At 34.9% G+C, this 15227-nt stretch overlaps 2 protein-coding genes across 2 annotated transcripts; one reads left to right on the top strand and one right to left on the bottom strand.

Annotated features, from left to right (window-relative positions):
• Positions 1-209: 209 nt before the first annotated feature.
• Positions 210-3264, top strand: LOC116108669 (probable inactive shikimate kinase like 2, chloroplastic). The gene is made up of 8 exons (XM_031394910.1): positions 210-443; positions 531-721; positions 818-1012; positions 1287-1348; positions 2010-2076; positions 2171-2289; positions 2605-2781; positions 2979-3264. The coding sequence occupies exons 1-8, from the start codon at positions 210-212 to the stop codon at positions 3086-3088; spliced, it is 1155 nt and encodes a 384-aa protein (XP_031250770.1). The 3' UTR covers positions 3089-3264.
• Positions 3265-5149: 1885 nt separating this feature from the next.
• LOC116108682 (inactive poly [ADP-ribose] polymerase RCD1) lies at positions 5150-13808 on the bottom strand. The gene is made up of 8 exons (XM_031394923.1): positions 13569-13808; positions 12515-12634; positions 11057-12332; positions 10363-10604; positions 9889-9992; positions 9187-9372; positions 8976-9071; positions 5150-5574 (listed from the first exon to the last, which is right to left on the bottom strand). The coding sequence occupies exons 3-8, from the start codon at positions 12193-12195 to the stop codon at positions 5482-5484; spliced, it is 1860 nt and encodes a 619-aa protein (XP_031250783.1). The 5' UTR covers positions 12196-12332; positions 12515-12634; positions 13569-13808; the 3' UTR covers positions 5150-5481.
• Between the last annotated feature and the right edge of the window lie 1419 nt (positions 13809-15227).

The following is a 15227-nucleotide window of genomic DNA, read 5'->3' as shown; positions in this document are numbered from 1 at the left end:
AAAATTCATTTGAATTAAATATAAATTTTATTCTTTACTTTTAAAATACACTTTATTTATAGAAGCTTTTAAGTAATAATCAAAAGTTAGGGTAGTTTCAAATTCAGCCAATAATTAATGTATATAATTGTTATAAAATTATTTTTTTGATTTTTTTGTTTATTTATAGAACTAAATGAAAGGGTGGCCTGTTTATCCTATCTTCAAGAATGGCTACTGCTTCTGCTTCTTACCAGAGCTTTATTTCCCTAAACCCCACTACTAAAACCCACAATTGCTCTCTTTCAAACAACTCCATCTCTATTCTTAATCCCGTTTCACATTCTTCTCGTCTCACTGCTCGCTCTAAACCTACTCACTTGTGGCTGAAGAAACCATTCACCCCTCGTCTCTCTTGCACCAATAGTCTCTCCTCAATCTCTCCCAACACTAGCCAGTACGAGGTAATCTCTCCATTCAATTTCAAAATCAACGCTCTTTGTTATGGAGTTCGTTAAAACCCACTTCTTGTTTTGTGAAAAATAATGCAGTTTGCAGATGGGTCCTCCGAGGTTGAGTTAAGATTACAAATGGGTGGCCAAGATAATCTAAGCTCCAAAGATGTGTTTGTTGATGCGGATGGCTCTTCTTTGACTGTTAGAGTAAAGCGCTCTGGTTCTCTTCTTACGCTTATAGAAACTAATCAACTGTTTGATAAAATTAAGCCTGCTGAAACAATATGGTTTGTAATTGTAAACTCGGAAATTAAGTACATTTTGTTTGAAAATGGAGGACTTTAGGGGTTTGATATAAACGTAAAGGTTCTTGCTTTGAACAGGTATATAGATGATGATGAGCTGGTAATTAATTTGAAGAAGCAAGACCCGGAATTAAAATGGCCAGACATTGTGGAGTCATGGGAATCTCTGACAGCAGGGGCTATGCAGCTTCTTAAAGGAACATCCATTTATCTTGTTGGGGATTCAACTGAAATTAATGAGAAAGTGGCTCGTGAACTCGCCGTAGGTCTTGGGTATTAATCTATTTTCCTTTAGGTTCAATAGAGTTTTAGTATCATTTTGTTTTCATTAGCAAATAAAGAAACCACTCTAGTAGTCAGTCAAAGAGAATTTGATACTATAAGTGTCACAGTTATAAGATTGGATAAGTAATTTATTTGCCGGACTGATGTTCTGGCGTTATGCTAATAACAGGCTCTGCCTATATCTATAAATCTTGCATTTGTCTTTGCTTTCTTAAAGGAACATCCATTTACCTTGTTGTATTTGATTCTCATGGTTATTCAGGTACACGCGTCTTAGTACAAAAGAGTTGCTAGAAACATTTGCCAAGCAAACAATTGATTCATGTAAGATTACTGCTACCCAATTAACACTGATTACAATGATGTCAAAGCTAGCTCTTCACGTCCCTTAGTGTAGGGGTTAACTTTTGAATACAATCAAAATCTCAATTCTCATTTGGTTTCTAGCCTGCATGTGTATGCATATAAAAATGTTCTGAAGGTATTCATCAATATCCAATAGTAAAGAAAATGCAAGCATATGTGTTCGTAACAATAATAACAACAATAAGAATATAAGATGCAAAAATGCTATGCTACAAAGTCTATAGCACTTTTATAGTATATGGTTGACTTCTTTTGGGCAAAATATAAGAGACATAGTCATTGCAGTTATCTTCTTGTTACAGTTGTTTCTCTCATTCATAAACTCTTTTCCAAATTAAACTGCGAATTTGTGCTGTTCTAGTGAAGCCTGTTAAACAATTGAAGCATCATTTATGTTCCCGTGAATAATCTTGTTACAAACTTGTCATCTCCTCCTTAACACCTTCTTAGTAACTTGTTTAATAAAAGAACTTTCTACTTTATGTATTTCAATTATCAGCTCCATTGTTACAATTTTAATTTTGCAATGTTTTCTTTGCTCAACATTCTACTTTAACTTTAATAAAGAATAAAAGTTTAAATACATCTTGCAGTGCATTAACAAGTTAGTCAATTTTAGGGATGCTTGCTGAAGGCTCAGACTCTGTAGCTGAAGCAGAATGTGCTGTATTGGAAAGTCTAAGTAGGTATGCTGTATGGCTTAAATCATTCTTCAGATCGTTGTTGTTAGAAAATTGAGAGAGTATTGTTTACTGGGTTGGAATTTGGTTTGTATTGTAGTCATGTCCGTGCGGTTGTTTCAACTTTAGGAGGGCAGCAGGGTGCTGCTGCAAGAGCAGATAAATGGCGGCATCTCTATGCAGGATTCACTGTGTGGCTATCACAGACTGAAGCACCGGGTACCTTAACTTTGAATTTTTTTTCATTGCTTCACTTTAGATTAGTAACTCCTAGTATTTTCCCCATGTAAAAGTTGTTTTCAACTTTTTTCCATGTGAGGAACTTGCATGTCGATAAGTTATGCAAAAATCCTCCTCTTTATGAAAAAAATTCTTGCAAATATTATGAATACCACTCTAAATTTGAAATTTCACCCTTAAAGTTATAGTTTTTATACTCAAACTCAACATTCATGCAAGAAGGCGTGTTTTGGAGTTCCTATTTTGGTGCTTTATACATTATGAGCTACAGTTGATTTAAACCTATTCATGCAGATGAGAATTCAGCCAAGGAGGAGGCCAGAAGGCATGTTCAAGATGGTAATTCAGGTTATTCAAATGCAGACGTAGTTGTCAAGCTGCAGGGTTGGGATGCTGATCATGCCAAGAGTGTGGCTCAGGCATCCTTGAGTGCCCTCAAACAGTTAATCTTGTCTGACAGGAAACTCCCAGGTACTCATAGATTATGTTGCAGAGCTCCATACCTCATTTCATACGGCTACCTACTCTTGATAGACTTGTAAAGTGAGGCATCATAACTGATGCTGTTTCTAGTTCATTTCCACGTTTTATGCTTGAGAATGTTAATGTCAGATTGTGGTGCAGCTCTTGTAATTGATATTGACACTCATTTGTGTTGTGTTATGAAGGTAAGAAAAGCCTCTATATAAGGTTAGGATGTCGCGGCGATTGGCCAAACATTAAGCCTCCAGGGTGGGATCCGTCATCTGGAACTGATGCATCTCCTGCAAGAGTGTAGAAATTAAACAATGTACATCAAAGCAATAGATTATTTGAGGAATTTGCCCTCAGATCATATCATTTTGTAAGTTTATCATACTTTACTTCAACTACAGAGAGAATTGTATTTATTTCTCTGAGTCTTTATTGATATATACCAGTTTCATTTAAAGTCAAATAATAAAACTAAAAACCGAATTTAAATAAAAGAAAGTAAACAAACCACACTCGTAGATAGGTGAAATTGTGGGTTTGAAGGTGCCGGAGTTGTCATCTACTCATCAATTTCCACAATTTCCAATGTGTATTATTCGACAGAAATTTTTAATATAAAAGATATTATAAGCATATTTCAAATGTAACTTTAAATTCATGGCATTATTCTAATAAAATCTATATTCATTTAACAAATGAGGGGTATTTCAGTAATTAAATATTATCTTCCGATGGAAAAGACAATACCCATCAGCAATCTTTTCCCAACCACCACCTAACATTTTTGATAGCGGACAACAGACAAGGACAGTTTTGACTTTTTGCAAAAAAAATTAATCGAAATCCATAATTTCAATGTAAAATATCAATTTCAATATTATGTATGATTGACAATAAGGTAAAGATTAATATAAGGGCAGGGTGGGGATAATTTATTTAATGTCTTTCCGACCTAACTTCTTTCTGGAAAAAAATATAAAAAGACACCAATTATATCAGTCAATGTCAATCTTTCATTATTGACTTTTCAACTACGTAAAACCGACGTCTGTCATTGCCAACTCTTTTTTCTAATTTTCAAATCAAAACCCTAAGGGAGCATGGTTGACGATAATGTCAGATTATTCTGAAATTACTCGATTACCACGTTTGATTGTCAAGTAATATAAGATTTTGGTAATCTTCAAATACTAATAATTACTATTGGTAATATTAGAGATAATCTGATTACCTCCATTTTCTTAGGTATTCTGAGATTAACAGGGTTATTCTTTTTTGTTACAATTTTATCCCTTATTAATAAAATTTTTGGACAATAATGCCCTCATTTTTAAATAAATTTACATTAATATCCTATTTCAATTTTATCCTTATTTAACTAAAATTTTGGACAATAATATCCTTGAATTTAAAACAATTTACAAACCACGGCCACTCAGCCACCACCACCATTGCCACCCAGCCACCACCGCCTACAACGGCCAACCACCATGGATTGCCTCGAAAAACTCGTCGGAGTCCCTAAAAAAGAACAAGTTTCGATGGAAGGCTCCGGGAGTCATCGCTATGGCCGCTTTCGATCATATTGATGGCCGAAAACGGCCATATCAGGCCAGATCTGGCCAAAAATAGCCAGAACTATTCTAGCCATTTCAGGCCAGATTTAAAGTTTTATATAAGTAGGTGTATTTTAACTAAATCTGAAATATTAGAGGTTAAAAAAAAATTATTCAAAAATTAATAATAAAAATAATATTATATTAATATTTGTAAAGGAGACAATTTAGTAATTTAAATAACATATCCACCAATTTATTCCCCATAACCAACCATATTAATATAACATACCCACCAACTAACCAAACACATTTTCTAGTAATCTTTCAAGGTAATCTATCTTTTCAATAATCCAACATTCCCAGTAATCTAACATTCCTGAACCAAACGCCCCCTAATTAAATTCCAGCATTCGAAATTCCCCTTCTAGAAACTCTTCCAGCATACAATTATACAAACGGTAATTTAGGTAATTGTAGTACTAACCAACCAGTCTTCGCACACCAGAAAGTTCACGCAAATTCTTCTTATTCCTAGCCGTCCATGGAGATCAATTCCAGCCAATTTTAAAAACAAGCGTTTCATTAAATCAAGTAAACAGATTTCCAAACTCTACCGCAAATCATCGAGGCACCGCACACCAAGCACTAGTGCCACTCAAGGTTTTACCAGAGCAAGAATTAAATGTAACCCAAATTTTACAGCCTTTCTTTTTTTTTTTTTTGGGGGGGGGGGCCTCAATATATGATTACAGCTCTTAAGATTGATCAGCCATTTCTGAATCGAATACGGAAATAAATCAAGAGCATAGAAGAAAAATGAGTAGCATTTCCAAAAGCAAAATAAAGGGAAAAGTCTTAAATTCGAACACAACCTCAAAGGCAATTCAAGTCGAACTAATCTAGACTAAAAAAACAAAACAAAACAAAAACAAAAACAAAAACAAAAACAAAAATAAAAACAAAGTAAAACAACTAGAATTTCAAATAACTAAAGAGCTAACATCCTTCAACAGACGCATTACTATATTCACAAATTCATGTCGACACATTTCTAACGAACATGTACCAAGCCTTGCCTCCTCTCCTCTCCTCTCCCGCATATCCATTAAGAGAATTCAGAGAGACCTTGAACAGCTGCTCAGACTCCAGCAGACGGTCCTAACGTTAGCTGAAGCTCAGGTGATCCTTCAACATTTTGCTTCACCACTTCAACTTCACGTTTGGAAGGTATCTGCAAACAATCATCAAATTTCAATTAACAAATCAAAAATTGTGCACAATGGAATCCAAAGCGCATTCAACACTACAACAATTTTTAGATGCTACATTATACTCGCTAGAAGTGGCAAATAAGTTCATTCTACGTGGATGTGTATAAGACCCCATCCATATTTTATCACTAGCAAAAGTCATCCACCATACAAGGTAGACCCATAAGAAAGGTGGACCAGGCACAATGACCACTATGCTTCTTTTCCTTATGCATTAGCAAAGATGCCATAGTTCAATTGATAAAAGTTCTAAAACTTTTGTCAAAGACACTTGAGCTTCAATCCAATATTTAACAAAGGAAAAAAGGCTACATAAAACAGTATTCAGAGGGAGCTCAGCCACTCAGAAACGAAATAAAAAGATAAATTATACAAATCAATATTAACAGCCCGTCGCAACCAAAGTAAACCAAATTCAGTCAAGGATAATCACTCAAGACATTCCTAAACCTTAAAATATATGTATATTAATATAAAAAATTATCCAGCAGTTTCTGTTCAACTAAAGAATCCAATTAACAGAGGGAGAGAAGCAGGCAAAATAAAGTTGATCATTCTTCCTCCTGCACTGTAGCCCCACCATAGAAGCAAGAAGTAAACTGATATTTCTGTAAGGCTCTGCAAGCTAAAGTTAGTCAGAGTAGGTTCAAAAAGAAAACTAAAACATTCAAAAACCTTTTTCTTCTTAATGAAATGTCTTCTTAATGAAACACCTTTTCATGTTAAGGACAGTAAATGAAATGAAAAGACCAAGTTAAACATTACCAAATATCCGAATCTATTCTTCTACTGTTTTCCTCGGACAATAATTTCTGATGGGCAAAAAAAAGTCCTACATAACTGGAAAGGAGGTGGTCTCTTCCCTCTCTTGACAATACAAAACCATGGAAGGGAATACTACGGCTTTAGATTTTCGAGTAAAAACCTAAAGGTAGTCCTTGGCCTGTCAAATAAGATCGCATAGAAAGCTCACCTGCTGCACCAGGCAGAGTTGTGTCAGTGTGGTAGGACTTTGCCACATTTGGAGGGGGACAGGAGGCTTAAGTATTGAGGAATAGTATTTGGTTCTTAGTTTCATTAGAGACGAGTTCAAAGGACTTAGGCATACATGGTCCAACTTTTTTAATAGGTTTTTTGGTTCAAGAGATATATTCTCATAATCCGTGGAATGTACAAGGGNATCCGAATCTATTCTTCTACTGTTTTCCTCGGACAATAATTTCTGATGGGCAAAAAGAAGTCCTACATATAGAGGTGGGAAAAAAAAACCGAAAACCGAACCGAACCAAAAAACCGGACCGAAAATTAAGTTTTTTTAGGGATTCGGTTCGGTTTCAGTTTACAATAATAGGTAAATCGAATATTCGGTTCGGTTTCGGTTTTTTTTAAAACATAAACCGGTTAACCGAAACCGGATTGTTAAACCAATTATAAAAAAATAATAATTTTTTTCTTTTATTAAATCCTTCTCTCTTCTCGGTATTATACCACTCTCTTTCTCGATTTCTCCACTTTTTTTCTCTTATTAAATGCCTCTCTTTCTCGATTTCTTCATTTACTCTTTTATTAAATGCCTCTCTCTCTCTCCCTCGATCTCCTCAATCTTCATCTTTCACTTCTATTAAATACGTCTCTCTCCTTCTCATTTTCAAACTCTCTCTTTTATTAACTTCCTCTCACTCTCCCTCTCCCTCTCTCTCACTCTCTCTGCAAATACGCATCCACCATTTCTATCTTTTTCTTCTCTGCAACTTCGGTTCCAATGTTCTATTCTCCAAATAAAACTTCACCATCAACCATGGTTTCACCATCTCAACCTACCACTCAACCTCCAATCCAAAAAAATCCTAGGAAACTATGGTCTCCCTTTTATTGGTCTTTGATTTCACCATCTCAACCTGCCACTCAACCTCCAATCCGAAAAATTCTAGGAAAAATATGGTCTCCCTTTTATTGGTCCGATCAAAGACCATTTGGGGTGGGTGAGTGGCAAGCTATAGTAAATTTGGCCAAATTGGAAGGTTTTATTGAATTGGGCCAACTGGTCCAAACCATTTTAAAAAACCGGTTAACCGAACCGAATTTTCGGTTCGGTTACAAACCGGTTTAAGTAAAAAACCGGTTTGGTTTCGGTTTGGTTTTTTATTTAAACCGGAATCCAGTTCAGTTTAAACCAGTTTTTTCCACCCCTACCTACATAACTGGAAAGGAGGTGGTCTCTTCCCTCTCTTGACAATACAAAACCATGGAAGGGAATCCTACGGCTTTAGATTTTCGAGTAAAAACCTAAAGGTAGTCCTTGGCCTCTCAAATAAGATCACATAGAAAGCTCACCTGCTGCACCAGGCAGAGTTGTGTCAGTGTGGTAGTCTTAGTAGATGTAGATGGCAGCGGGATCTAAGTCAGTGTTTTTAGTCTTGAATAGGCTTTGCTACCTTTGCCTCTGGTGCCAAAACAGTCACTGGTACTAGGGCTCTCTCTGCTACTGGGTGATAAGCAACTTCCTGTGTCCCTACAAGTGGTGCTTTTGCTCGATCAACTAATACTTGTGACATTTGGCACAAGAAAAGACCTTCAGACCACCTTATTCTCGCTGTTAAAAAAAATCTGATTTAAATAAGATGGGGTGCTTCCATATTTTTGTAAAGCTACTGTTTGATGGACTTTGCTGCATTTGGAGGGGGACAGGAGGCTTAAGTATTGAGGAATAGTATTTGGTTCTTAGTTTCATTATAGACAAGAGTTCAAAGGACTTAGGCATACATGGTCCCAACTTTTTTAATAGGTTTTTTGGTTCAAGAGATATGTTCTCATAATCCGTGGAATGTTGTTTTAGTACAAGGGTAGAAGTTTGAACCACATCCAACAGAATACCATCAAAGAAAACACCCTATTGCATAACCACGTAATGCACATCATCACAATCTACGTTAAAGGGAAAAATCAAAGATACTGAAGCCAATTTATTAAGTTCACAACAAGAATCAAGACCACCCTTGGCATGAGTTGACTTAAGGAATTGCTGATTGAATATTGTGTCTTCAATACCCTGGTGGTTGCCTTCATTTAAGCCTTAAGCTAGTTCCACTCTTTAGTTCAACTTCTTCATACTTAAAGCTAATGGATAAAGACCCAGACACTGCATCATCTATGCAATTATGTATCATTATGGCTTCCAGCACAGTCCATGCAACTGCAGGGGTTTCCTTACTAGAAATTTTTGTGATTTGTCCAGGAAAGTTATTAAGTTTTTGAATTCAGAAGAGTCCTTCGGAATGCTGTCAAATAATTAAACTAAAAATCCTGGTAAGCCAGAATCAGTATTGCATGCCAATTAAATAGTAGCAGTCCAAAACATTACCTTGCATTGAAGAGCAGTTATTGTAGACCTCAACAAAACATCTCCAACTATCACTCGCAACTTTTTGACAAAATCATCACGACTTATCTTCTTCGCCTAATAAAACGTCCAAACAGAGAGAAAAAGGTGGGAGGAGGAATAATAGAAGCAGAAGAAAATTTCAATGAAGATAGAAGTATCAAGTGTAATAACAAGACATTATTTAACATACCCTGAATAGTTCATAATGATTGGTAATTAGTTCCATGTCATTAGGAGAAACTTTATTCGATATGGCAGCAAATAACATAGGAAAAGGCATCCAAGGGGATTTGGGAGCCCTTGGACTGCTTGAATTAGTACTAGGAGCTTTTCCCTGAGATCCCCCAGATTCTGAAACCAGAGGACTAGCAGTTCCCTAGAAGATAACAAAGGTCAACAGTTAATGCAAACTAACATATATCAATATCATCAAATGCTAATGATAAAATCAGCCAATCACTACACGTGGATTAAGTAATCCTGATATAGCAGTTAAAAAGCCAACAAAGTAATCATTCAAAATCAAGGTTACAGGCTTTAGAAACGCCAGTAATACAACTTCTTATTAAAATAGCTCAAAAAACCCAGCCATCAAGTTTTATAATGCTAAGAGGCTAATAAATAGTCGGGCCCTTAAAAATTTATTTGTTCAAGTAATTTTTCAGTCACTTTATAATTATTTAGCAGATAAAGCATTTTCTCTCAAAATATAAAATTTATTTATGTAGCAGTAACCTAAGGATGTTAGTTTAAATGTTATAGCTCTGGCATTTTATCATTAGATTGGAATATGATAAATGTTCGGATATAAGACTACAGGTTCAACAATTTTGCTTATTCACTTTCCCATCGTAAAATTAAAGAAAACAGCTAACATATTCCAGACACTCACAAAATCAACTGCAGAGGATTCCAATCGCAAATGGTTTTTAAGCCCTTGTGAAGATGTAGTGACTGCAGAAATCGTATGCTGATTCTCACTTCCGACCATATTCCCTGTAAAGACAACATAAAGTACTAATGCTCAAGTATTAAAAAAATTTCAAAAAATAAATTTATTATATTCATACAGCATCCGCAGAAGACAAGGCCAACCAAGAGGAGATATCTCTACAAATCATGAATCGGCACGATTCTTAAAAACAACTTTTTTTAATCTTTGACATCCAAGATTGACACAGATTGGACAGTTGAGGTCGCTTTGTTGGTTTCCAACCAGCAAAACTTATTTGCCGTGTACCATCCAGACATGACCAATGTTGATTGGTAGCATCGTATAATGTAGAAGTATGAAATTCTAAGTCAGGGACAAAAATAGATAGAACTTATTAAAAGGAACAGAGAAATGTAACGGAGAAATATATACCTTCATCATTGGAGGCAACCTTGAAACTAACAACAAATTCTGGATAAACATGGGTATTCACATTCATATTCCAGACTATGAAATTTCTTGGGTTCTGAAGATCATCTACTCCACTATCAAAATCCTCTGTACTGGGATGGAACTGTTTAGTTCCAGGGCATAAATGCTCCATGTTTCCCATAATCACACGACAAAATACCATGTGTCGTACCCCATTTTCGTCAACATCACAATAATTTGCACTGTTATCAATTAAAAGTCAAATGAATAGGCCGGTACAAAGAGAAAAAAGAAAGTACATGTCAATGATAAGAAAATGATGATTATTTTGCACTATTATCGATGAAAAGTCATTTTCCTTTAGTTTCTAGGACAATATTACAATTACCACCCAATCTCACAAACTTTCTCTTACAATCCCGACGTGACAGCTCGCAATTGGTCAGCTCACAATGAGTCTCGCATGCCTAATTACAGGTACCGCCTGCACAATTCTGAGTTGACCAATTGCGAGCTACCACGTCAGGATTGTGAGAAAAAGTTTGTAAGATTGGGTTGTGAGCCAATTTTTCCCGTAGTTTCTATCAAAAAAGCTTCTTGCTTAGCACAACATTTCATCATTCTCGTAATGATGTGTGAAATATACAAGGTTCATGAATACATGCCATGAGAAATTGGAAAATAACCGTCGAACCTGGCATCAGGAAAGCTTGCAGCAGCAAGATGGACACCAATGCCATATGTAGACTGAGTTGTGGATGCTCCACAAAGCCCAAGCCCATATGTCACAATCATAGGTAGTGCTCCTTTAGATGAAGCAAGCCATGCATATCGAACATTTGCATCCCCACGATACTTCTTTGTAATTTCAAGCTGTTTCTGGAAAAGCTCAAAACGAGCTGACATTGTAGGACTAGCACAACACTGTATATCAAGTATCTCTACACCACCAAAATGTCTCATACCCATTAAAAAAAACTTCCGTACAGCATCGGAATCCAACTTTTCATCAACCAATTCAGTCCTGTTCACTATGTTGGTCTTCATATGCTGATTGTCCTCAATAGCTTCATCTAGTTTTGCATCAGTTTTCCGGTTGCAACTATCCTCAACTTCCACAACATATTGGTTACCAGCAGATTTTTGTGCAATTTGAACCTGCTTAATAACGGCATTTGACTCCCCACTACATTCCTTCAACTTAGACTGCTCCACTCCAGCTATGTCAATTTCAAGCTGCAGCTTTATTTCATGGGGCCCATAAGAATCCCTACACATTAATTCATGATCTTGGCCACATTCATTTTGGCAGCAGTCATACAATTCATCACCATCGGTGTAAATTTCTGGAAAGAAGCAAGCGCCTGTTTCATCAATCCAAGCAATCGGTTGTTGTGTACCTGTTTTCAAGTCCAGTCGCAACATATGCAGGAAATCAAACAGAAAACGATGACCATCTAGCTCAACCTCAACAGCTGCCTTCTTTACTTGAAGATCTTTCTTCACAAAAGCAATAAGATCCTCAGGAAAATCAGTCCAATCACCATTCTCATAGTACATAAGGCGTTGTGGAATACCACTTTTCTTGTAATTTGAGTAACAAAGGAGTAAGGATTTTCTAAAATGACACCCACTCACAACTTTGCTTTTGCATCCATCCAATTTCCTTCGCTTTCCAAGCTTTTGGGTTGACGATTTGTAGAGGGGCAAATGCTGTAAAACTGCTCGGGGAGCTCCAGCAAAATATGTAGCATATGGAGAGGCTCTCTTTCTCTTCAAACCGAGCACAACTCTACGACTACTATCCAATACCTTTGCGATCTTTGGATCCATTTCTATTTCTACCTACTAGATCAATCCCTATCAAAAAGGTTAAATCCAAAGGTTTAAAAATAAGGCTATACAACAACCCTACTCTAACCTGCCACCCGTTTCAGAGAAACAGTGCCATTGGAGTAAACTAGCAAATCCTGCACAATAAAAACTAGTCAGGATACTTTAGATTGAATAGATAAACCCATACATCATGAAAGACCATTATAAACACAAATTAATATAAATAAGCATTCAAGAGACTCAGGATAGCATGAAACATCAACCTTAACTAATTATGCAAGCAATTGAAAGAATATTTAGAAAGAATATCACATACCTAGCAACCACAGTTAGTGTTCATCCTGTACAAGTTCCTCTTCTTTCTTTATGATGGATATTGAGTTCACAAAAGATAAGCCAGTCCGTTATTCATATACAGTCCTGAATAGCTCTGCTCCTAAAGCATCCAAATAACAATATACAAACTCATGTTCAAAGACCCGAATTCTATTATATTTCCCAGACTGGAACTCATTGAGAAATACAATTTCATTGTTCAGAAATCAAAACAAAAAGATTAAAGATATAAGTTTATAAATTACCATTAATACTAAATTCTCAGTCATCAAAGACTTAATCAGCCACTCGTCTTAGCCTAATTCATATGCCGTGACTAAATTAAAATTAGAATTAATTAAACATATTCAAAATAGCTTGCAACAGTAAGTAATAACAAAGTCAACTCATGTTTAAATCACTAACTAAAGCAGATTTCAAACCATATATTTAAATTATTTCCTTCCTTTTCCTCACACAAAACAGATCATAACAAAAATTGCAAAATTAAATCAATTAATCGAATAATTTTTCAGTAAAGCAACAAACTTTCCTCATAAATTAATGTAATCAATCCTTCACAGCTTAACATCAATCAAACAAAATTTAATCAGAAAAAATTATACAAATCTTGTAAGTATAACCCTAATCTAGGTCAACCACATAAAGATCAACGAATTACAAACATAAATTCTAAAAATCTCTGGGCCAAAATCCTAGATAATCTCGGTCAAACAAACAGTATAAAAAAAAAAAAAACAAATTAATTAAATCCATAACTACATTTATATCGCTACTTTTTCACCAAAACACGAAAGATCGTCACAAATTCAAACCCTAGAATTCATATCAGTACAAATCGACTCCGATCTAACAGATTAACCGCTCAAAAACAGAATTTGAAAAATTACATAACATACAAATCCTTAAATAAATTTAAAAAAATAAATAAAAAACAAAAAAATCGTTAAAAGCCTAAATTCCTCGACTCCAAAATGGTAAAAACATCAAATATTTCAAGAATAAATACAAAAACGAAACAAGAATAAAATTACCTGTGAAAACATAAAACTAGTATCGGTTAGGGTTTCGATTTGGTGCAGGATTATTTTCATGAGAGAAGATTTCCTATGTCTAATTCAATTTTTATTTTTATTTTTTATTTTTTCTTTATGCTAGATTAAGAGAGAGAGAGAGAGAAACAAAAAGAAAGAAGAGAGAGGGAGATAGCAAACCCTAACTACTGGAGAAACAAGAGCGGAACAAAGAAGGGGAGGATGGGTGTGAATACGACGACGTTAGAAATGATAACAAAGCGAAAGTGAAACACGCGCCCCTTGACTAAAAAGAATGAGAATGGTGTGTGTATAATAAGCATCAATTCTATCTACTAAGTCGGCGGTCTTTTCTCTCTCTCTCTCTCTCTCTTGTTCGCATGTCGTTTTTGCTTGCGCGAAAAGTAATACTCGCTCACAATAAAGAATCGGCCAACGTTTCAATTGGGCTTTGATAATGTTACTCCGTCTGTGTTATTTTGTTCGTCACGCTTCGTTTTGATTGGGTTGACTTTTGGACTACTGCAATGATGAGAGATTTGATTGGCCCTTGACCTGTAAGGTTTGGTGTATCGGGGCGAGGATATGTGCAATTTGTGTTTCTATAATGAAATTCAGAATAAAATTACATTTATACCCGTATCCGTAATAGTTTTATACTCCAATTCCCTTTTTGCATTATTTCTCGGTCCTTGGAAAATGGGAAATTCTTCCGATTAGGTCTTTTTGCTTTTTAATCAAATGAAAACTACCTCAATCAATTAATTCTCACCTATAATTTTTTGTTTAATTTATGCTATATTTTATTCCATCTATTTAAGTAAATTAAATTAAGATTTATTTTAATTATATTTTTTTGTCAAACATTAATTTAAATTATATTTTGTAATTTTTATAATGAATTTGTTTTCATTTTTCATATTTTCAAAAAAAATCAATCATTTCAATAAACAAATAATGAATGCATATAAAAAGTCTATGAGGGTAATTTTGAGTTGGGTATTTTGGGAATTATGATTAGTTTTTTGGAATAATTGAATAAAATAAAAGAGGTGGGGGCCCGATTGAAAATGAAAAAGAAGAAGATAAGTGCGAAAGTTCACATGTCAAATCTAAAACACACGAAAGCATTATAGACATGAAGGGGTGATGTGTTTAAAGTTTAAACACCTTTTAAGAAGGTGAGGGGTCCAATAGATATTGCCTTAAATATCAGTACCACTTAAAATTATCATGGGGGGTTGCTACAAATTTTGGAATACTTTTTTCTTCAAGTGTTTTGACATAAGATGTAATTGATTGGTCATATGAGGGCTTTTTTAGTAATTTTAAACCCTCTGTTTTTTGTAATTTACACATGGGAAAATGTTATTTGAAAGTCAAAAAGTTTGTCTATATTCTTCTATTTATGGACCACGATATTATAAAGTAAGTTTTTTACTTTAAATTTTTGAACATTTCTTACTAACCATTTATTTTTGTTGATTGATGGGTGAAGAATAACGTTGAGTTGAGATTAAATATAACTATCGTGAATATTTCTTTTATCACAATTTGACCAATAAAGATGAACGAATGAATGATTTCTTATCACAATTTGACCAATAAAGATAAACGAATGAATGATTCACATAGAATATAAAAATTTAAACGATATTA

This window comes from Pistacia vera, unplaced genomic scaffold, assembly GCF_008641045.1.
Source record: "Pistacia vera cultivar Batoury unplaced genomic scaffold, PisVer_v2 Contig567, whole genome shotgun sequence".
NCBI lineage: Eukaryota > Viridiplantae > Streptophyta > Magnoliopsida > Sapindales > Anacardiaceae > Pistacia > Pistacia vera.
Note: the sequence above shows the minus strand (reverse complement) of the source record. Positions and strands in the feature narration are given on the sequence as shown.